Source organism: Ciconia boyciana, chromosome 5, assembly GCF_034638445.1.
Source record: "Ciconia boyciana chromosome 5, ASM3463844v1, whole genome shotgun sequence".
Taxonomy (NCBI): Eukaryota; Metazoa; Chordata; class Aves; order Ciconiiformes; family Ciconiidae; genus Ciconia; species Ciconia boyciana.
The window spans coordinates 79,506,053-79,529,668 of record NC_132938.1 but is presented as its reverse complement, the minus strand read 5'-3'; the positions used below and the strand labels follow the sequence as shown (position 1 = coordinate 79,529,668).

The following is a 23,616-nucleotide window of genomic DNA, read 5'->3' as shown; positions in this document are numbered from 1 at the left end:
CCAGGTTAAAAAAATCTAGAAGCAAAATGCAGGATTTTCTTAAAGCAATAACAACTCTGGTATTTACTTCATCCGCTACTGCATGCTAAAATGAATCCTAGGATTACCTAGAATAGCAGAATCTAGCCTAGTTTCAATGAAAAGAGGGTGAGAGTGAACAATTGCCAATAAAAATGTGTGCTTTTCCAGTAAAGATTATATGAATCTCTGAGTATTAGTGCCATTTGTCACTTGTTACATGGAGACTGATATGTCAGCTGAGCCACAGGGCTTTGTGTCAGGCTTATTTAAGGTATTTAAATGTGTATCTAAATACTCTTTTCCTGTATTTTCCAGGCAAATTTAGGGAAGTTTTTGTTCTTTTTGTTCAGAATATGAAATGTGATAAAGGGTGGGGTTGAGTTATAGTCCAATGAGCTATCAATGTACAGTATTGAAAGTTTGCATCAGTCTTTTCAGTTTCTCCAAAATTTGAACTGGACTTTTAGTTAATTTCAACATAGCTATTTGCTTATTGTACACTTTTGCTCTTGATTATGATATAGCTCCAAACTCCACCAAAGATTATTGTGATTATCTGGATTCATGACTTGAATCTAATCTCATCTGTAAAATATTGAGCTTCAGAGTTCTGAGCTCAGCATAATAGCAAGAGAGCACCTGATATGTCTCAGATATTGAAATATTTGTATATCCAAAAGGAAAAGATGGCTTCAAGACAAAACATTCTTTTCTTCATGTCTCAAAGCAGAACGGACAACCATATCCTGGTTCTATTTCCAGCTCAGAAATGGACTTTCTATGTGACCTTGATCAAATTAACCCCTTTACTTATCTGTAATATGAACTTCCCTTCCGTTAAAAAGCCATATATATTATAAAATAATGTGCCAGTGACTTGATTAACTACTACAAAAAACGATTCTGAAGAAATGCCGATATGTTCATGTATCATGTGTAAACTAGTGGTATGACTTAACCATGGATTTTACCCCTATTTTTTGTTAAAGATCTTTGATGATGTTAAACAAAGAAATCTGTGTAAAGTGTAAAGTATAGATCTATTTATCAGCCATTATGAACCACTGGGTGGGCAGTAGCAGGTTATGGTGGAATTGATTATCCTCAAATTTCAGCAGGAAAGAGGATTTTATCTTTACTTGATAGTACAGACTCAGAACAGAAAATAATGCAGCTGTTTGGAGAACAGTTCAATCTCTCAGGAAGTGTAAAAATAAATTTCCGTGTTAAATAAGAGCTTTGGAATAATGGGGGGAAAGCATGCAGCCACGTATTTCAAGAAATACTGAATTGTAAATACTGAAGCAAAAATTTACTGTGTTTATAACTTCTGATATTTTTCAACTGAAATTGGAGTTCTAAAGTTCTGTGCATGCTAAGAAATGCTACTCTCCTCTGAAGGGCTGAAAAACTCAATGGCTGTCAGATTCCATCAATTTAGATCCTAAAGCTTACTACTGTAGCAAACTCACACATTTGAATTATTTCCAAAAAATCTTAAAGGGTGAGATTTCACAGGAATGTGAAAAGTGTGTCAGCAATAGCTGTCACCACTGTTAGTAAAAATATGGCTGGAGGAAAGAGCTATTGTCTTTTCCATTTGTTAAAAAGGCATCATAGTTGTGCAAGATGTGAAAGACTGAGTGTAATATTCTTTTTCACCTCTTCAATAAAAATGCCCTCGTTCAAGGTTATATTCTTTTCTGGGCTGGGTAAGAAATGTATTCCAGTACTCCTGTTGAAAACTGCGCCACTTCTCAGAAATGAATTCAAACATTCAGTAGGCCAGTGAAGACTAAGCAGGAGCATGACTAGGTTGGTGAGTGGGCTGGAAAGATTGTAGTCCCAACAGCAAATGGTTACCTGATATATGTAGCTGTACATAGGCAGTTGTTCAGTTGCACTCATAAATTGCAGTTGGTTCAAGCAAACAGTGCTTGTGTTTTGTGCTGAACTAAATCTGGCCCTTCATAACTTTTTGAATGAGACTGTTGTTTGTCAGGAACGTACATACTTGTTGGTTTTGCCTAGAGCTAAAAAAAGTCAAGCCAGAAGTGTTGCTGTGGAGAACCTAATAGGCAAAGAACAGAAATTGCCAAGAAGCCCGTTGGTCTAGAATTACTTCTAGGATCATCAGTTCACATATGATGAGGCTTTTGTTGTCAAAAATAACTTTTTCACAGTTTTGTTTGAAGTCACTGGGTTGACTACTTCCATCTTTCTTACATGCTACCCAGGTATTGATATCTGGGGGCAAGGGATGAGGATGGATCTGTGTTAACAGTTGTATTTGCCAGTTCTATCCAATAAACTGGTTTCTGACAGCTCCTAGTAAGTGTAGAAGTGTAGCTGCAGTGCTCTCTAGTGGTTAGTAGCAGTGAATTATTTTTTGCTGGCTTTAAACGAGAAGTACTTTACCACTGGCTCATCTCAGTAGTACTTATGTTATAAGTATCTTGATGTTAGTAATGAAGTTGTTCTCTCCAAGATTTCTAGGACCTAGAGAAGTTATTATGAAATGTAAATTTACAGAAGCAATTATCTGAATCAGGGAGCAATGAGGTGTCGAAAAGTAAACCTCAATAATATTAATTAACAAACAGTAAAATTTGACATCATCCTTTTTATTTTAAAAAGCATGAAAACAGTACAAAGAGAAGAATGAGGAAATAAGTAATAAGCAGCAGTTTGACCATAGAAAATAACCTGACTATATTCTCTATCAGCTGTACAGTAAGTAGGACTAATAATTATCCTAAGTAGTGCAACTAGTTTTACTAAGTAGTCATAGGACAGAAGCAAGCAAGAATACATAACATTCAGAAGACTTTAATACTGCTTCAAGGCAAAACATAATATACAGAGTAACCCCCTTAACCTAGTACAAAAATACTGTGCCCAGAAACTATATATTTGTTCAAATATTTTTAAAAGATAAAAGAATACAAATGGACAAACTCAGTGGCTAGTGACTGTGATTAAGATTTTTATTAAACTATAATAGAAATGTATATTAAAACTATTTACAGTGCATTTCACACTACATTCTTTAAGAGACACATGCAGGTGTCTGCCACGTGAATACATAGAGGGCTCAAATTCTAACTTCAGTTACATCTGTAAGGTACCTTGGGCATCAGCAGGAATAGCTGAATACAGCAAAGAGCAGGTGAGGCAGGTGTTACCAAGGGTAAGAGTTTGGTCCCTCTTTATAGGTAAAAAAGGTGGATTTGACCCATTCTTCCACTTTCTATACAGCTCAATCCAACTCCCACTGAGGTAAATGGGAATCACGTAATTGACTTCAAATGGGCATGTGAGCATGCCTTAGGCCCTGGCATGACAAGCTCATGCTGTGAAAGTTAGTGGAAACTAGCTATTATATAGCATTGTCACATAAATATACATTTACAAACAGTGGTACTTAGATACGAGTTTCTCTATGGAAACAAACTTCTTTATGTGGAAAACAAACTTTCCTATGCAATTTCCATTCATCTAGCAGTGACAAAGATAAAATACCTTGCTGTCACAATTTGCTGTATTTAGCAAGTGTCACTCATTACCAGGCCAGATTCTGTGATGTTTCTTGTTCCTGTGAAAGTCCAAACCAAAAAATCCAGTCCTCATTATTTACCATACTCTGGCCAAACTAATTTTTTTATTCAAGCTCCAATGTTCAAGCTTATCTTTCAAATTAGTGCAAGTCCCTGAAGAAGTACAGCAGGGAACTGTGAAATAAAGCCAAAACCTTGTGGAATGTAAACTGCATGTGATTTGACATGAAGAAGAAACTACAGCATCACAGAGACAAGGCTCCTAACTAAAGCTAATGTATAAATTCGCCTGAAATACTAGGTCTCTATAAAACCTTTAAAAATGTATGAATTTAGTATGAGTGAGGCATTTTGTCCATCAAAACTCTCTGCTATTTTCTTATGCATAACTGCAAGGGGCACCAACCAGATCACTCAGGCAACATCCCCTAATTTTAAGGAGCTAGATCTGACTCTTCATAATCTTTCTGTATAATGGGTTGGAAAATCAGTTACCTTGTAATTTTGGAAGATCTTATATATGAATTAGACAGTATTCTGATTTTGTCAGTTTGTGCCACTGCCAGATAAAATGCATTGGATTGGAGTTCTAAAGCTTATCTTTAGATGCACGCAATTGTCAGAGGTTGATGCATAAAATCAGACTTCAGTCCTCTCTTCTAAGAGAGATCAGCTGCTCATCAATGGAATAGATTATTCACTTTTATCACTAGCCCACCTCTATTCTGTGAAGATATCAGAGTAATCTGCTCTTAACTTTAAACAGCTACTAATTAAAAATCAATACCATCTCCAAAATCAACACTACATTATTTTCCCCTCCTTTCTTTTATTGTGTGAGATAATAGAAAACCTAGACATTCTACAGCTAATATTGAACATGTGACTAACTTGTTGGAAAAGAAGTACTACCTACAGCTTAAGAGACTCATGGTTATTTTTAATTAGAAGAGGTAGGGTTAATCAGTGATTTTGTGTATGTTAATATGTATGACAAGTAATTTTTTCAGAAGGGGAACAAAAACAGAAAGAAAAGTGTACTCTAAGCGTTAAACTGTGGAGTGACTTTAAAAGAAAATATGTCCATGTCTAAGAGCAAGTAGGATACTAACTTAGATGTCTTCATTGAGACAAGTATTAAAAATTAGTGGGACAAATTCTGTACCCGAAGACTTAAATATCAAATTTCACAATGGCTTTAATGGACTTAAGACTGAACTGACAAAGTGATAAACTCCATTTCAGCTTGTTTCTTGTATAATCCACACTGATTACTTTAGCTAGACAATATAAATTGGAGAGAATATGTTTGAGACCTGACTAAAATAATTAGATATGCAACTCATTATGAAATTAATGGCAGCTGCATGGCTGTAATCCACTAGCTGGGTTTGAAAATGTTGAATTCTGAAGGCAGTGAATTTCAGGCAGAAAACAGCCTGGCTTTTTTTCATATTGTCACCTATCTACATTATGAAAAGAATGAGCAATTTCTGCAAACAGTTCACACAAAACTATGACACAAAACCAGCACACTCTGACTTTGCCTTCAGGCAGAGTAAAACACTATATAAACAATTTGATTACTCTCTGAAATGTCATGAAGTACAGCAATCTATGCTTTTAAGGTTCTTAAACCAGTAGCGTAAAGGGTTTGGTTTTGTAGAAATATATAGAGATACAGGTGTATTATGACATTTAAATGGTTTATTTGCTAGGAACTGTGTTTCTATTTATGTTCCAATCTTTGTAGTGGAAGAAATTCTGTGGGATAAATGTCTACAGATATGCAATTAAATATATGCACATAGCGTATAACTGTGTTCATTTTAAGTGAACCTTTGAAAAAATGCAACGTCATGTCCATTTTTCTCAAGTCAAAGGTATGAATCCAGCACTCCTTTGTAGTAGTTATAAGTTTACGTCATAATAAAGCTTTGCTGAACACACAATATAACAATGAAATACTGGGATCTTAATGTAAATGATACGTCACTACACTGTAATATCACCATAGTTGATTTGCTGTGTTGTCACCATGAATTACTAGTCTCAACCATACTAGCAAGAATACACCTTTATATACATATACTTTATTCATATTTATATTAAATACGTATCTCATCAGTTAGCGTAATAATTATATTTCAGTATCTCAAGCATTCAAGGAGAAGAATATACAAGGACTATGCAAATCCTGAAGCAAAGTTTCCTATTTATCAAAAAGTACCTAAAAACTTTTTTTGGGGGGGATGATACTGGGGAGGCAGGCTGCTGTCATTTTTCTGCATAGCTATGACATACTACATACATATATTGTATGTAGTAAAAAATACACATATGGAGCACTGCATAACAGTAGCCCTAGAATTCTTAATTATTGTTGACCTCCATACTTTTTTTGAAAATCTGGAAAAAAAGAAATCAGGAGAAATACTTTTGTAGAAAAATGTTTTCAAATGCAGCTGCAGTAAAATATTATTGGTAGTCATTAGAGAAGTTTGAGATAGGATTTAATCAGTGACAAATAATTTAGGTTGGCAGAAATGCTGCAGACTATCAGAATACCTTATTCTACATTTAAAGAAAAATTGACTATGAAACTCAGTATCGTCAAACATTTTGAAACATTTGCTTCATCTTTTGTTAGCTTCTGGTATAGTTTATCCAAATGCAGAGACTGATAAAAAGAGGTCGTTTTCACTGTCTTTCTGACCAGCTCTTACAAGGGGGGATTGATCATCTCCTCGGAAGAAGAATTTCTTGCAGTTTCCAACTAGAAATTTCTGGATTACTGTGATACAAATAAACTCCCACACTTCAAAGTACAATCCCAAATATATTACTTTTGCCTAACACTATTGCTGATTTTAATTGAAAAATCATTACTACAGATTAAAAAACAGTAACATTTTCTGTGTCTCTGTGCAGCCAAAGTTATACCTACTGCTAACCAATCTTAGACTGCTGACATTAATCTCCTAATCCTGTCTACCCAAAGAATAGTACTCTCTTCGTATTACTCTTTTGGGGCTTGTCTAATGTGTATATTTTCTTGTATTGGTTCCCAATTCAAAACAATTTTTATTAGTCATCTTCATTTAAATATCAACATTGCTTTTTTTACTAGTGCAAGTTAATTGATTTCTACGTTTCTGAACGTTAATGCCTCATATACAAATGGCAAACCCCTATAGCATTCTCAGCTATTTTTGCTTTCAGTATTCTTTTTTCCTGTTCCTTTAAGACACTGTGATGAATCATTGTTAACATTGACTAATGCTAAAAATGAGTTTTAAAAGACGTTAACATAAAACTTTCTTCAAAGTGGTCGTAGCCATTTCATAGTAGCACTGGCCTAAAGAATCAGTCAGTGATAGTCACTAGCAGTGTGCCATTCCTGCATCATTCTGATTCAGATTTTCATCTCTCGCTCTTGCAGTCACATTCTCTTCTACTCTTTCTGGCCGTGATGCAGTCTGTTGGTTATGATGATGTTAAATTCAACTTCCAAATGAAGTTAAAACCAGCATATAAAAATGATCCTGTTTAGTTTCCATTTCTCTGTGTGCTTCTTGCAGCTTTCTATGGGAGCCATTCTTCCATGGCAGCCTGTCAGTTATGCTGTGACACTTCATCAATCTTCAAGCAGTTTCCATTATTCATGGATAATTATGACACTTCTACCACAAAACTCCTGAGACCCCCATTGCCTAGTAATTCACAGGGTTTTTAAAAATTTCTCCAAATGTAAGACATTTGCTAAGACATTCCTCTAATATGGAAAAAACTACTGGGTGCACAGATTCTGGGGCTTTTTCACTTTGAAGCCCAGTTCTATCTCCTGAAAGGGGTTAGCCTAGTGTATGCTGGATTAGGCTCTCCAGAGTCAGCCCCAATCTTTCCTCTGAACCTCTGGGAAGAGAACAGGCAAGACTGCTCATTACTTTTATAACATAACACAGCAAGACTGGAAGAGAAAAAAAGGTGCGAAATGCAGTAGTCTTTAAGATACTGGCCACAACATCTGATCACTAAACAACTATATACATCTATAAAGTAATAGGCTCTCAGGGACAGTCGAGTAACTGCACTCGTACCTTCTTGTGGAACAAGGTAGCAAAAACTACCCTTGCAGGTCTTTTTCCATCTCAATCAGATGTAATAAAAGAAACATACTATCTTTATATAACCTTGGCATATACATTGTCATGCTATATCTTGAAATGTGGCAAACCGTAAGCCAAATTCATATAGTGTTTAGCATAATGCAGTACTCCCCTATTACTATGTCTTCTATGTGAATTTAAGCTTGTGGTTGTGAAATCAGCATCTCAGTTCCGTTTGGCTTGATTGCTTTCTCCATTAATCAGATTCTTCTCTTGTTGTTCAGCTAAGGATTGCCATTTCTGCCTATTTTTTCTACAGCCATCCAGTAAAGGGTAGCAGGCCTCTGACACATGCGTTAGGGCCTGAAATAAATTAAGAACATGTAAAACAGATTACATTTAACAACAAAGTAAGTGCTTTTAAAGATGACCATGAGAGTGACCAGAATGATTGAAATACGAGGTCTATCTACAATTGAAATTGAACTTGTATTTTGAACTTCAAGGAAGGTTTCCTGCTGCACATCTAACATGAACACCATTACCGGGCGCTAGTGCAGATTAGACTGAGCGGCAGTGTCCATACCGCACTTGATACATAGGTGCAGAAGGAACCACGATAAGTTTGTTGTATTATGCCCGAGTGACCTGTCCAGTATTCCTAGGCAAGTACTATGCATGGACTTTGTTTGCAAACCAGTCCTTTGAATGTATAGCAAGGTTGGTCATAAGGGTGACCTTGGAATGGTAATCAGACACAGAGCAGGTATAGTCAATGGGACCGTATTCACTGACAGTGTATCAACTGATTCAGAGGAGTTCTCCCAGAAATATTTGAATTCAAGACAGTTAGCACATGATAGATAAATTACATTTGACACTTAGTGCCTTTTAGGAGTGTGACTGTGACAAGTCACGCTGTGACAAGTCAATCAAGTATTTTTCATGATGTGGCTGTGTTACTATATCAGAGTGAAGGAAAACTGGATTCTGGTATTTAAATATAGAATTGAAAAAATAAAAGAACAATTCATAAGCATTTTGGTATGGTTTTCTTTCCTGATGGAAGTGATGAAAATGTATCCTCACACTATGACAGTCAGTCCTTACTTGCATAAAGGGTTCTGTTGGCTTTTGGAATGAAGTCACACTATTCAGAAATGTAAAGCGGGAGTTTAATAGTTCAGACAGTGTGGGACAGTAAGGTATGGGAAAGAGTGTTTGAGCCCACTGATTCTATAACTACTATGACTGACTGCAAAGTACACAGAGAAGAATCCTGGCCCCTCTGCTGGTCACTATACAAAATGTAAAATCAGTCAGAATTTCACACAGAATTCAGGTCTCATTCAAATAAAGTGAGGTAGCAATGTCTAGTTCTCTTGTAACTTTACATAGGGACCCTACTGAATTATCAGCTTGTATAAATCTTCATAGTTCCTTTTGGCTTTATAGACTGCTTCATTAGTTCCAGTAAACTTAATCAAATTATTCTTGATTTACACCACTATAAGAAGAACGGGAGTTCTTCTTATATAAAACTCCAAATATCTCTGGAGTTTTCCTGTTTTATTTATGAGAATATATCTAAACAGCATTTAGAACTACTAAATGGTACTCTTTTCAATTAAAAAATGAAGAGAATGAAACACATTTCTCTTATTTTTTCAGATTTCTGAACGTAAAGGGAAGACTTGTAGATTATTCAGTTTAACTGCACTGGTTACCTAGCTAACACAAGCCACAAAACTTCAGTTCATTGGGATCTGACCTACTCTGAATAACATGGTAAGTCACATACTTGCAGTGCTGTATTGGGAACTCATCTCTGTTTGCATTTTGTGTCAAATTCCTACTGACTGGATGAAAGCTAAGAAAACAGTGAAAAGGCTGTCACTACAACCCTGTTTATTGTTTGCTTTTATAGCATTAGAACATTGGAGAGTGAACTGTGCGCTTGTTCATTTTCAAAGTAACACTGAAGTTGTTTATAAGTTTTACCATTTATTACTCATTGAAGAAAGCAAAAACCTGTGTAAGCAGGTAATATCCCCTACCTGTACTCCAGTCAAAATAAACAAACACTGGATCAGCTCAAACCCTAGCCCCTTCCTTGGATTTACCAGTACTGTTACGCATTTTGTCACTTCCTCATAGGCTCCCCATCCTCTTCAGTGCTCTCTGCCCCTGCAGGTAAGTCACTCTCACTTATCTGTCAGGTTAGGACACATGCTGGCTTACTCTGAGTCTATAAAAGTCCCAGACACTGTCAGCCTGCCATGTGCTGTTCCAGTTCAGGTCAGACTTTGAGACAAGATGACAAGACTGATACACTGAAAGCTCTAAGAGGCAACATGTTCTGAACAAAAAGATGCTGCTTAGACTCCCCTCCTGTGGACACAGCATCTCCTCTTTCCTCCAAATTAAGGAGAAGGGAGAAGACTGGAGAAAAGGAGGCTAAGGGGAGACCTTATCACTCTCTGCAACTACCTGAAAGGAGGTTGTAGAGAGGTGGGGGTCGGTCTCTTCTCCCAGGTAACAAGTGACAGGATGAGAGGAAATGGCCTCAAGTTGCTCCAGGGGAGGTTTAGATTGGATATTAGGAAATTTTACTTCACTGAAAGGGTTATCAAGCATTGGAACAGGCTGCCCAGGGAAGTGGTTGAGTCGCCATCCCTGGAAGTATTTAAAAGACGTTTGGATGAAGTGCTTAGGGACATGGTGTAGTGGTGGTCTTGGTTGTGTTAGGTTTACGGTTGGACTCGATGATCTTAAAGGTCTTTTCCAACCTGTCCGATTCTGTGATTCTGTGACTCCAGACATTTATAGGTGCTTTTGGCTGCTAACCAGGAATGGCTTTGCATTCACTGTGGCATAACAAAGCTGCAGTTACAAAGCAGGGGCACAGTAGCTAGAAATTACTCATGCACCTCATTTCCTTGCAGGAACTGTACAGGAGCTGGGTACAGTTTGGACTAGTGTCACTTGGTAACTGTTGATGTAGGCTGCAGTGCATATTTCAGAGTAAATAATTGAAAATGTTCTGGTCTTTTCATAAATGGAAAAGTAAAGCCCTCCCCTAAGAAAAAGTATAGAAGTTCAGGCTCTGGAGCTGTGGGCATTCGAACCTGCTCAGGTGTTCTGTTCAAAGAATTTTCTGTTTGTATAGCCTGTACCTTTCCACAGATACTCAGTCTTCTTTCAGTGGCCTACCTCCTACTGGAGACAGTTTTCTGAGGCTTTCTCAGCAAAGGCTGCCTTATTTTGCTGACAAACACTTTCTACAGCACAGAAACATGTGAGTTTCAGGGGCAGCAGCTAGTAGCTCCCTCTCCTTCCTCTATCCTTGTTTCCTTCTAACTGGTGGATGTGGATTCTTTTTAGAAAAGTTTACTGTGTAAGAGGGAAAAATTCGAGTAATCACCTTGTTCCTCCCACTGGAAGATTCTTAAGAGTTAGGCTATCTGTTCCTCACCTTTCTTTTTCTCACCTCAGTTCCTGTAAAATACTTGCTACAGTCACAATGAACAGGCTTTCACTCTAGTGCTTTACTGGTTTAAAAAAATAAGAAATCTTTATGTTTTGTTTCACACTATATCTGACCAAGTATCTGCTTATACAGTTTGTGACCAGGATGAAAAACATTTCAATGAATTCTCTCATGCACTGCTTTTGTGTGTGATGAAAGAGAAAGAAAAACATGGGATGGGAAATGTTAAACTGGGGTAAATTTCCTATATTACCTTTTGCATGAAGAATTCTGAATTCTTTAAAACTCTTAAACAACACTTTTTATCAATGCACTACATGGATACCATTCTTTTCCTAGATAGCAAAGCATTAGTTTTGTGACTTTACCTGATGATCATAGCAGCTCACTGGAGCTGCTGGAATCCAGAATATAACCCAGGGATCTAATACCAAGTGCACAGAGCACAGCAATTACCACTAGGTATTAAAAAATTATAACAAAATACATTAATCAAACATACCATTAATGATAAATACTAATTTCTTCAACTGAATAATGAACCATATGTAATATATAATAAAAAAATCTTTTTTAACTAAAAGACTAGTTTTTTATTTGATTTTTATTCTAATTTTAAATCCGCATCTATTAGAGGCTACAGTGAGCAGTTCTGGTTTTAGATATTTGCAATTCTTTCTCAGGCACCATACCTCATACAGCTGCAAACAAACAGCGTCTATGAATCCAACCTGCATGCTGGGAATTTTATTTTTCTTCTCTCTGTTCATTAGATCCTGCAGATAAGAAGTAAGCAAGCTCTCTTTAAATGCATTAAATAAAAAACCCAGCCAAAACCAAAGAGACAGGCTGGAATTAAAAAGCAGCACCTTAAAAAGCACAGCAAGCTCAACACAGCAGGGTATCAGTACACGTGTTACAATGCAGGTAATTTGACTGCATGACTTGCCTTAGGAGATTGTCTTTGGACTGACAGAGCCCAAATAACTAGATGAATAGACAAGCTAGGTTGACAATAGGTACCAATTTAGGAATGTATTTCCTAGACAATTTAGTAATACCAATTTAGAAGAAATAATGCTGTCTGTTCTTTTGGCTCAGAGATAACGACACACTGCTGGTGTTAGGGAAGCGCAGAAGAAAACTGACTGCTAGGAAGACAGGGAAGGAGTTGGTCCTATATTCTGGTCAGTGGGAGAAATTGTGACTTTTGAAAGGAATGTGAAGTGCTGTTTGTAGAAGCCATTTTGAAAGAGGTGATTCTGCATGATTCTGCCACTTACTGTTGGTTCTATGTTGAGTTCCTCCCGCTCTTTATCTCCTTGATCAAAGAACTCAGTAGCTACAAGCTCAGCAGTCTGTAAGAGATTTCACACATTGAGAACTCTAAAAGTTTGCTTGCTACCTACAGTCAAAACTCTTTCCTGTGTTTCCTGTCTCTCCTTAGGATATAATGAACTGGGACCCCCCATAAGGAGACTCTCCAGCTTAACAGCTAGCTTTTAGAATTCTTCATGCACACATCTGTGCACAAACAAAATGCCTGCGTGTGCTGATATTTACTCTGACAAAGCAAAGTGAATAAAACGGCACATAGGCATCTTACCTCTGATAACAGTTGGAACGATTAACACATAGAAAAAGGTCAGCTGACACTAGTGTGTTGTATCAACTGACTGCCTTGTAGAAACACAGAAATGTTGGAAAGAACAAAGATTCCTGATTTACCTTCAGATTTCTGCTAACATGGTGACATAGCTAAATGCACAGATCTTTCTACAAAGACCTGAGGAAGTCTTCAATCCACATACAGCACTTTGAAGGACTGCTTCCTAAGGCTCTGCATTCCACCTCTGCCTTTGCAATAAGGACTGGATGGAGGAAGCAGAAGCCGTTATGCGGAGTTTGTATTTAGCAAATCTTAAAATTAAGCATATACCCGTTGCTGAACTGGCCATGGTTTGGTTATGGCTGATAAATCACAAGCAGTCATCAGCATTGCTCTGTAGAAAAACCAGAAAGAAGTCTATAAATTACTGTATTGTGAAATGTATGTAGCCACCAAGTCAAGTGATTAGTAAAATAGAATCTAAAATTTCAAGGAACATCAAACTCAGAAAACCAGTGATATTAAAGCAAAGTTATAAAGGTATCCAAGGCTCGATGATGTCGTAGACTTTCACCTGTGTGAAATGAGCACACAGAAATGAGCAAATCTGGACTGGCTCATCTGGTGGATTCATGTCAAATGAAATGTTTGTAAGGAATCAGCTTCAAAACAAACTGCCTGTCCTGAATCTTTAGTTACTGTTTCAGCAGTTCAATATTTAAGTGTAAAGTATCAACAGCAAAAGAACATGGTACCTAGGCAGGAACCCTACACTCTTTAGGAAGAACAGAAATGCTCATTAACTCCACATGCTACTTAACAAAGTTTATTATACAGGTTGCAGACTTAGAAATTCAGACCCAGGGAGTCACTCAGTGCCTATGTGCCAGTGCCAGTTTGTACAGGCCCAGAGCACACAGATCTGCTGGTTTTAATGACATTCACAGCAACGTGGCATGGAAAATTGGGTACCTAATGATATTAACTGACTTCTTAATCATTCTGCTTTTACTTACAAAAATAGCTCCTTCTGTGTAGGATCTTCCCAATTAAATTGCTTCTTCCTTAGAAGTTCAAAAAATTCTCCTCTCCTCCTTTAAAAGAAGGTAAAAGATTTTGCAGCATGCTGACACAATCCAAACATCCAGCAATGACTATCCAGCCAAGCTTGCCTCTGACTTACTTTATGTATAGTGCTAGGTCTGTGGCAAGAATGGCTTGTTTTATCATTTTCAGTGTGGCCTTGTATTCTTCAATGGAAAGGCTGCTGAGAATCTGATTTCCCTTTACAAAAAAACAAAACCAGTGTTATCAGCAAAATGGGCAACAGCACACCAGTTTGCTAAAATGTCTCTTAGATACTAAATCATTATGAGTTGCTTGCTGATATCTGATGTCATTCTTTTACCCTGCTTCCTTTTGCAGATTCCCCAATTGAAAAATAAAAATTCCAGTCTTCTTGAGTAATGGCAGAAAGCCGCACAGCAACAGCATAATAATTGACTATTACAAAATGAAACTGCAAGCAGATCAACATCAAAGCCTTTAAGTCCATTTCATTCATCAAAATTAAATTTGCCACTAGCTGTATCGTAGCATTTCTCTTTCCTCTCCCTCCCTCCTCCCTGAAGAAGAGGAACTATAATAGATTCCAGTACCTGCCCATACACTTCACATAAATGAAAATATTTTCCTTTTATGAAGCAACATAAACAAGCTATTACATAGAAACATAAGCTCAGCAGCCCACTGTTAATCCAAAGCACTATGGAGCTGGTGAAATGGCAACTTGCCTCCACTTTTTTTCCATATTTTGCTGTCTGAATAGAAAAGAATCATTACAATACAAAGGACGCTGGAAGTACAGCAGTGGTACGGAAGTACGTGTGATACGAAATGAGCAGTGAAAATATACTGCTTTGAAATGATTGTGCATGCTGAGTAACTGGTCTTAGAATTAGTTAATAATATAAAACTAGAAGAATGTAGTTTTATTTGCATATTTACTTAACTTAGGTTTGACTTAACTTTGGAATGTCAACATTAGCAGTGTTTGGTTTAGTCTCATCAGGACTGCTTTGTGTATGTGTAGGCCAGAATGTTTTTTGAAATGAGAGCAAGGACTTGGGTTTGTTTGGTGGTTCATAAGAGGTCATGAAAATGGCAACAAAGCCTTTTGTTTCCTTTGGTCCAAGGAAGCAGGTACTCAAAAGGATATTAGCAAGGCTTCCCTTATCAGGCAACGCTTGGAAGGGTTTGGTGGCACTCAGCAATGGAACTGTGATTTCAAAACTGCTGCATTTGCTTTCTTTACCCAAAAAGGAATAAAGATCACTTAGGAATGTATAAGGGTGGGAATCTATCCAAAAGCTAAAAATAAAACGTAAAATAGGGAATAGTTTCCTTCAGCATACACGAAAATGTGGCACTCACTGGACTATTCAGGATCATAAGGCATTGATCAAAATGATGATGCTCCATGATGGAGTGGCAATACAGTTGAGCCAGTGGATGTTCGCTTCTGAGGAGTAGAAAGACCCATCAGATGGAGGAATCAAATTAAACATACTACTAATCCAGAAATAACTTCCCATTTAGTGTCCTCTTCTCATGATCAGTTTACCCCCACCCACCCATGCTTGTTCTTAACCAGTTCCTTTCCCCCTTCTGTGTAACTGGCCAAACAAAATGCATACATTTGGAAGGATGCAGGGGGAGTACAGCTAAAAAGTCAATGCTGTTACTTTGTCAGAGCACAGACAGCTCTAGTTTTCTGCCTTCTGTTACCTGTAGAGACCAGCTGCACACAAGGAGTGAGAATGTAATACAAGGTTTTGTAAAGAGTGAAAGTTCTTGTACGGAAAGGAAAGGCAACAAGAAGATTCATTCACAAGCAAAATTTAAGTGACAGTTTTGGTTTTTGTAACATTTTAAACACCTGCCTGGCGTATTTAGTCAGTTCAACTACTGAGCTTGTAAGTAGTAATGCAGACCTAATCAGAAGCCCTCTGATACCAATGGAAAAATTCTTGCTGACCTCAGTGGACTCTGGTCCAGGGCCCAAAATGTTGATCAAGTAATTTCCCAGTGTTAGTAACTGTATTGGTACTTCATTCATCACCACTATCTTCGTGACCAAACTACTGCAATATTGTTACCCACCTTTTGCCCAGGATAAAATCCAAAAGGGAAACAAGATGTTGGTTGTACTACAGGCAGTGAAAAACAGGATGAAACCAACTGTGCGGATGCAGAATTTAAAGCTATGTTAGTCTAGAAAATAGAATTTACTGTTTGAGTAGCTTTAGACAAAATACAGAAACTCCTCCTCTCTCAGGATTTCTAATTTCCCCCTGTTCCTCATTGCATAATATGGTTCTTAGCTTTTGCTACTATATCTTCATTTTCAGCCCCTGGTCCCACATTGCTGTCATCTTTTCAACTAAATCGGGATTCTTCTGGAAGTTGGTTTTGCTGCTGATCCTGAATCTATTACTCTAATTATAATCTGACCTACAAATGTTTAATCATGTAAGAAATTCTTTTTTAGCATATAGTTCCATGGGACTTTTTGTATGGTTAAGGATCATTCACATGAATTAGTGGTTGCAGGATTGGGTCCCTATGTAAGTGAGTGCACACAGAGACTCAAATAAAAGTCACAAGAGGAGACTCCGGGGATTTAAGAAGCACAAAAATGTGGAGAGAAAGATGGAAAGACAAACAAAAACATGGAAAGGGAGATTAAAGGATGCAAGCCCCTGAGGATTATGGGCTGGCTGCCCAGCACCTCCTCAGAGACCACTGCAAAAAGAGTATAGAGCAAATATGCTTGTGTGTTTCTGTAAGGAAACAAATTGTAGGATGGTGCCAATGCATGCTGGGTGAAATTCCCATTGAGTTAAGTGGGATGCATACTGCGTCCCCTAAAGTTCATCCTGACTGAAGAGAGAAATATGTGAGAAATATCTTAGGTTATCTTCCCAAGTACTGCACCAAACTAGAGCTTGCTCAGTACTTACAGACCCTGGCTGTCTGGGAAGACACAAGTGCTGGAAAATAAACTCAGGTCCTACTTCTGTAGTACATAGCATTTCTGTTAAACCACCACGCCAGGCCAAAGGACACCATTGCTTTCTGAACACAGTGGTTTGGTTATGCAGTCTTCATACTCTGTGCTTGCTTACTTTACATGTGGGTTTAGAAGAAAGAGAAAATAAAACCCCTGCATATCTACCAAAAGACCTTTAAGCAGTTAATTTCCTGTAATTTCTACTACCAGGACCATTTTAATTTTTGAAACCCTGTTGCTTAAGAAAATAATCATATGCTAAGTATCCACTCTCCCTACTTCCAAGGAAGAAACAAAAGGGATCCGTTCCTGGAAAAAATAACTTTTCATTTAGATTTAAATTAGGGTTTTTAAAATAAAATTCATGGAACTTTCTATTGAAAAAACATTATTAAGCTGTAATCATCTCCACTTTACAGCATGTGCGAATGTTAGGTTTTGCTGTCTATGAGACTTTCCCAGGACATTTATGAGAGGAGATGACGCATCTCCAGATGTCTTCCAGGAAATTTATTTTTAAATAAATAAAGCAAAAAATAGCTAACTGGTTCCAATCACTGCAAGGCTACAGTTACTGCTGGAATCCCCTATTAGGGAACTAGAAGAAGGCTACTCAATTTTGTGGGGTTTTGGGGTTGGTTTTTGGGTTTTTTTTGCTTTACACATCAGTCTTAGTGTTATTCTGAACATATATCTGAAAGGCAGAAATTCTGCTTCAGCTTACTGATTTTCTGCCTTTCAGTATTCTCTGCCTCAGACAAACTTTTCCTCCCCTAGTATCTTACTTTACACACAGTGAGAACAGCAGACCACTTCTTCCAAAGGTAGCTTCAAAACCACTCTCCAACTCTGCCAGAAAAAGATACAAGTATACGTTTCTGGGTATCTTTTCCCCATCTCTGGTCAGATCAGGACACATTGCCATATCACAGTAATCACATTATACCATGTTTTAAGTCAAGCTATTTATTTAATCGAAGAATCATACACTGTTATTTGAAGTGAATACTAAATTCACTGAACAACACATTTTGGGCAGATCTGAAACTATTAATAAAATTCTAAAAAGCAAGTATTTTTAGTTAAAAATGAAAATATGGAGAAAATTTTAGAAGAGTTCAGATGCTTCATTTTGATAACGTCAAAGCAAAATATTTTGTTGAGTTAAAATATTTTGTTTCAAGGTTTTAAAACATATTTTGACTTTTTGCATTGTGAAGGTTTTTCTGTAATTCCAGAATTGATCGAAGTTAAAGAGTACAGATAACCGCAAATCAATGCAAATACATTTTTAATGTGATTTTAAATATATATCTTATCCAAATCAACCTAGAATTCTGGAAGAACATGGCTAAATCATGAGTAAAACAATCAGAGTTCAAAATGGTAGGGAAACACCTTTGTATCAGCTGGCTGCAATCTCGGCTCTGTGCAGGCCCAGACTAGGCAGGGAACAGCTGGTTGGGCAGGCAGCAATGTGAACAGCTGCATGTTTCCTACCCACTGTTCCTTAGAAGCTGGGACCTTTTGCTGTCACGGTATGGGAAATGGGGGATGGGACATCTGGAACAGGAGCAGGAAGACACTGCCCCTGCACAGCCTGCAAAGAGTTCACCTCATCTGCCATCGTAGTTAGTCAACGGCTGAGGTTGTGCATCTTTGCTTTGGACTCTTGAATGTTTCTGGCTGTTCTTGCACTTACTCCTTTGTAAAACCTGCTCCTTTGCACAGCCTCACATCATCAAATCAATTAGGTTCTACTTAATTTAGCTCTGTGATTTTGGTATTCATTTGTTTTTATTTAACTTCTCTCAGACTTACCTTTGTATGTAAGAGTTGTTCACTCCCCTATGATCCAAATCATGGCTTAGAGTTGCTATCAGCAAAGCCAGCGTTTCTAAGTCAGTCAGTTTGCTCTATATGTAAAGAGTAATACAAGAAGTGAGTTAGCTTTGTGACAGGGATTTACTTTGCACAATGTATTTTATATCTGCTGTCTTGTCTTTACCCACATAGCAGATACAGTTCTGGCCCAAGAAGGACAAGGACATCAAATGGTATGCTGAGAATAAGGGTTATCTCTGAAGTTGTGGTGCACAGTAATTATCATTTTCCATAGGCCTCAATGCAGTTTTCAGAGGGAACATCATCTAGCCCTATATATACTGATGAGAAAACTGATACAGAAGAGGCAGTGATTTGCATAATGTCACCTGGCAGCGAAGAGAGCATAAGGAATTTTTTAAAATTCTGGCCCCATGACTTTTAGCTCAGCTCCTCTATTACCTCAAGGGAGTTAGGCTACATTCCCTAGGTAGGTATAAAAATTCATTATACAAATGTCCTTGGAATAATCAGAAGGGAAGAATGTCATGCTTTTCATTGATCACTGGGCAACTAAATTAACAGAAGTTTAAAACCCATGGAAAACAAAATTAACCAGTATCTGACTGATTATTAAAGACTTGATTCTGGAGCTCCAACAAAGATTAGTGGAGAGCTTACAGTTTCTCTTTTGTGACTATTTTGTATCTTTAATATTGTTCAATAGAATTGGATAGAAAATTTATTTAAATCTGTCCAGTGAGAAACAGAGGCTGGACAAAGCTACAGTATTCATGCAGCATTTCGTAACGGGACAAGAATAGCAGGCACAACAGTCAGGACAGGAATTTGAACAGCTAGTGACAGCACTGCCACTGGGGGGCTGTACCCTCTGTACAGTCAAATCCAAATTTTCTTTAAGCAGTTACAACTTCTGTAGATTTGCATCTGCTTTCTAGATGATGAAACCTGTCCTTAGTCTAGTCAAAAGACAAATCAGTTTGGAAATGACTTATTTTATGTTTCTCCTAGGAAGATGTGTCCCCCCAATGCTTGCTTTTCCCCTCAAACTAGAGAAAACGGAGAGACTTATGTTCAGTGCTGTTCTGACTCTAGAATCTAGGACGTGAACATCAGTGTGGAGTGAATCCAATGTAATTAGGAATGAAACAATTTATGGAAATTGCAGTGGAGACTGACAGGATTCCAAAAATAGCAAGCCAGCTATTAGGATCATCAGAGATTGCTAGACCACACACAAAGCGAAACTACCATGTCCATTTTGGTACAGAAGGAGTATGAAAGCCCTTGCCTTTGTCTCTTCCAGCACCTTTTGTCTTTTTTTTTAGTGAGACAAAGTTTGTAGAGGAAGGGAATGCCTCTTCATTATTGGTATTGGATTTATTTATTCTCTCAGAAGTGCTTACTGTAAATTAGTATAAACCAACTACAGTTTTTCTGAAATCAAACTGATTACAGACAAATTACTGTAATTACAAACTGTAATTACAGTTTGTCTGTAATCAAACTGAAGAAACACGTGAATTCAGAAAGAACAGAAACATTTTGTTTTCTTCAAGAATATAAACCCAAAACCTAAAAATGTATTTTGGAAAAATCTTGAATCAATATCTTGGGGATCATCTAGCCCTTCAGTATTTGTAATAAAGAATGATTAGGTTGGTTTTCAAATTATTAAGTGTCTTTTAAGTGGAAGGTTGAAACATTGTTCAAAAGCATTGAAATGAGCATTCAAATCTTTATTTTCAAAAAATGTTCTATTGTTTGTCTAAAGCTGTACTCAGCTCTGTGTTTGAACTTTAAAAATTTCCTGTTGAATATTATAAGGAAATATCCTGAAATAGGGTCAGTCCTTTTCTTCTCCACCTTTTTGACTTGCTTGTAGCATAAGCATTAACTTTTAAAAAGGATATAATCATGTACGTGCCTTATTTGAGGTATTCCCATTGGGAACATCCACCTGATCATTTCCGGAGGATTTAAATGAAACTGGGTACATAACAGCATGACAACAATTTCACAAGCCAAGCCCTTGAAGCCAGAAGTCTTCAGCAGAAATATTTTGATTTCACTAGCAATACCATGGAATGATGAACATCTTACTGACATGACAATCAGAACTATGCATCATTACAGAATTTGTTTAGCCAGAAGATTCTTAATGTAGAAACAGCAAAATGTACCTGAATTTTACCAGATTTTAAAGCAGCAAACATGCACTGCGCTGTATTAAAGGCATGTCTCCAATTGTGATAAGCAACATTTTTCCGATAATTTTTCTTTACACTTAAAATCCATCTGCAGAGAACCTTTAAGAAACAGCATCACATAGTTAACTGTAAATGTATTAGAAATCTATTCTTTCTATGAAAACAAATCTTTCTCTAATCCCGCTTGAAAACTGTCTCTCTTACAGAAAAAAAATTTCTTTTAACTCAATTAAATTCAAATATAACACACTTGTAACTGTAAACACAGATAAGAATATGCTTACAGCCACTAGTTCAGCCTCTCATTGAGTATGTAATACTTGGGGGTTTGTGGTTTTATTACTAATGGCTAAATGTTAGTGTCAGATGCACTGCTGTTAATTCAGAAACTGAGTTATGTTGAGCTAACTGGGAGAAAAAAAATCCTTGTTTGTAATGACATATTTGATAGAGAAAATTTATTTTTTTAATTACAGAGTTCTCATAAGAGCTGTTTTGATAATGAACATGAGGCTTTTCCCTCCTATCAGCTTGTCAAAAGACAAGCAGAACTGGACTTTGGAAAGCAAATAAGTATGATAGAAAGACAGTGATTACTATATTGCTGGGCAGTATTTTTTTATGCAGGAAGAAAGTATGTCCTGGATGTTTTACACAGCAGTATTACAAGTTGTGGGTTATACTTTACTTCTAAGGAAGTGAAAGATATGAAGGTCAGATAGTAATTTGATGTGTTCTAGAACAGGTCCCTTGGTTTAAATGGATACAGCATACTGCTCTATGTTAAATGCTGGCTGAGAATCTAGGCCTTGGTTTGTTCAAGAAAATTTTTAGTGTTCCTAGTGAAAGATGTTGTACTGACAGAAATTAAAATCCAGTATTCATTCACCCATATAAAAGATTCCACACAGACAAAAGCAGCAGTATTCTCTGCCTTTCCACTGTTAAAAAAAAATGAGTGCTAGGCTACTGCCAGTTTCCTTTAGCTCTAGTATGGAAAGTTGAAATTGTAGCTTCAAAGCTGTCAGTGTTCTCTTGCTTCTATTGAGATGTGAATTATGCGTCCATTGTCATGGTGTTATTTGGTTTTGCAAATCCATTACAATTGCTCCACTAGGAACTAGAAGCCCAGCCATTACTGGGCTACCTGACTCCCTCTCTTCTGTTGGGGCTTACCCTTAAGGAAGTACAAGTTCTTGGCCTTACTACAAAGGTGAAACTAAGTACTGGGATATTCCAGAGATCAGACTAGGAGATACAGTACTCCTTTTGGCCCTTAAACACTACTAATGTAAATTGGTCTATAAACTGGTGATCTAGAAAATAAATACCTGTTTTCTTTTACTAATTTGTTTGCCTATGAAGTCCTCCAAATTAATCTTTCATTTTGATACTGAACTTTGGAAGTTTTGTTGAAAAGTATATAAAGCATATAAAAATAAAGAATTTAAAAATGAAGGTTTTTACAAATAGAAATTGTGTGTATTGACTGGAAGAGAGGCCTAAGAGATTATCTAGTCTACCTCCAGGGCCAGGAGCAAAATAAGAATACCTGTCTAGATCAATTCTGACAGATGCATATCTACAACTAGATCTATTGGTAAAAACCTTCAGGGAAATTTCCACAGCCCACGTAAGTGATCTGTTTCAGTCTTTACTATCTCCGTAACTGTAAAGTTCCCCCTAATCTCTGATCTAATCTTTTGTGGGGGAGGGACTAAGATAATTACTTTTACTACCTTATATGGACGTAGAGAACAATATTACTGCCCTCTTTATAACAGTCTTTCACTTACTGAAAAGTTGCTATCATCTTCCTCCTCAATATTCTGTTTTCTGGAGAAAACCAGCTTAATTCATTCAAACTTTGCTCAATCTCCTAAATTGTTATTTTTTAAAATTAATTTGTATCTCTGTGTGTCTCTTCAAATATAAGCTACAATATAATTACTCCACAGGCCTTAAATAGCACTCTGTCAGTAAAGGATGAAATTTGCCCCTTTTTGCTGCTATGGCACATTATTGACTTTTACACGGTTTCTGATACTAGTAGCTGTGAAATGTTTTTCTCTGTTACCACTAGCTATTCTTTTGTTTACCATTTTTAATTTATGCTTTTGACTGTCTTCGACAGTCTTTATATATTTAATCTTGCTGGTTTTGAAATATTGCTATACATTTTCAAACTCCTTTGAATTTTAACCAAGTCCTCTACCTCCACTCCCCAAGTTTTCTAAAAGCATTTAACAGCCCATTAAGCAAATTATTAATCATTCAGTAGAACCAAACTGAGGACAAACCCCAGTACTGCCCACTTTATATACCTTCCTAGTTTGCTAACTACTCTTTAATACAGATATCCAATTATATTTACTGTAGGATCCTTTCACTATTCTCCTGATTTTCTAATAATTAAGTTGTCTCTTTATGTGAAGCAGCATTTGACAGCATTCATACCTCATGCTTCATTTGGAAATTTTGCACCAGGTTGAGGTCTGTGAACATTCTAATTGTACACAGTGTTGTTTCAAAATCTGATAGCTCAAAATCACTGAAGTTGAAGTCAGTTAGGTTGAGAGATTGTGCGGATGGTACTACAGCAGCCTAGAGAAGAATAAGAGAACACAACTTAGCAGTAGGAAAGAGAAAGCATAACATAAATATCTGCTTTTTCAACAGAGAAGTAGTGAGATACTAAATTTT

At 37.0% G+C, this 23,616-nt stretch overlaps 1 protein-coding gene and 1 long non-coding RNA gene across 10 annotated transcripts in view; one reads left to right on the top strand and one right to left on the bottom strand.

The window, feature by feature from the left end:
• The window catches only part of LOC140651738 (uncharacterized), an 84,398-nt gene that overhangs the window by 11,577 nt on the left and 49,205 nt on the right, over positions 1-23,616 (top strand). Inside the window, exon 2 of the long non-coding RNA XR_012042497.1 lies at positions 9,359-9,475. This is a non-coding gene — a long non-coding RNA (uncharacterized lncRNA). The remainder of the gene's footprint in view (positions 1-9,358; positions 9,476-23,616) is intronic.
• Positions 2,984-23,616, bottom strand: part of PDE5A (phosphodiesterase 5A) — a 70,882-nt gene continuing 50,249 nt past the window's right edge. For 8 of the 9 annotated variants that reach the window (XM_072861558.1, XM_072861556.1, XM_072861557.1 and 5 more), the window contains exons 12-21: positions 23,371-23,517; positions 20,887-21,012; positions 18,680-18,774; positions 15,220-15,307; positions 13,970-14,070; positions 13,803-13,880; positions 13,117-13,180; positions 12,461-12,535; positions 11,870-11,953; positions 2,984-8,050 (exon numbers count right to left, since the gene is read on the bottom strand). In XM_072861558.1, the coding sequence (XP_072717659.1) occupies positions 7,913-8,050; positions 11,870-11,953; positions 12,461-12,535; positions 13,117-13,180; positions 13,803-13,880; positions 13,970-14,070; positions 15,220-15,307; positions 18,680-18,774; positions 20,887-21,012; positions 23,371-23,517 (996 nt within the window). In that variant the 3' untranslated portion in view covers positions 2,984-7,912. The remainder of the gene's footprint in view (positions 8,051-11,869; positions 11,954-12,460; positions 12,536-13,116; positions 13,181-13,802; positions 13,881-13,969; positions 14,071-15,219; positions 15,308-18,679; positions 18,775-20,886; positions 21,013-23,370; positions 23,518-23,616) is intronic. The other variant, XM_072861564.1, reaches the window with a different exon arrangement.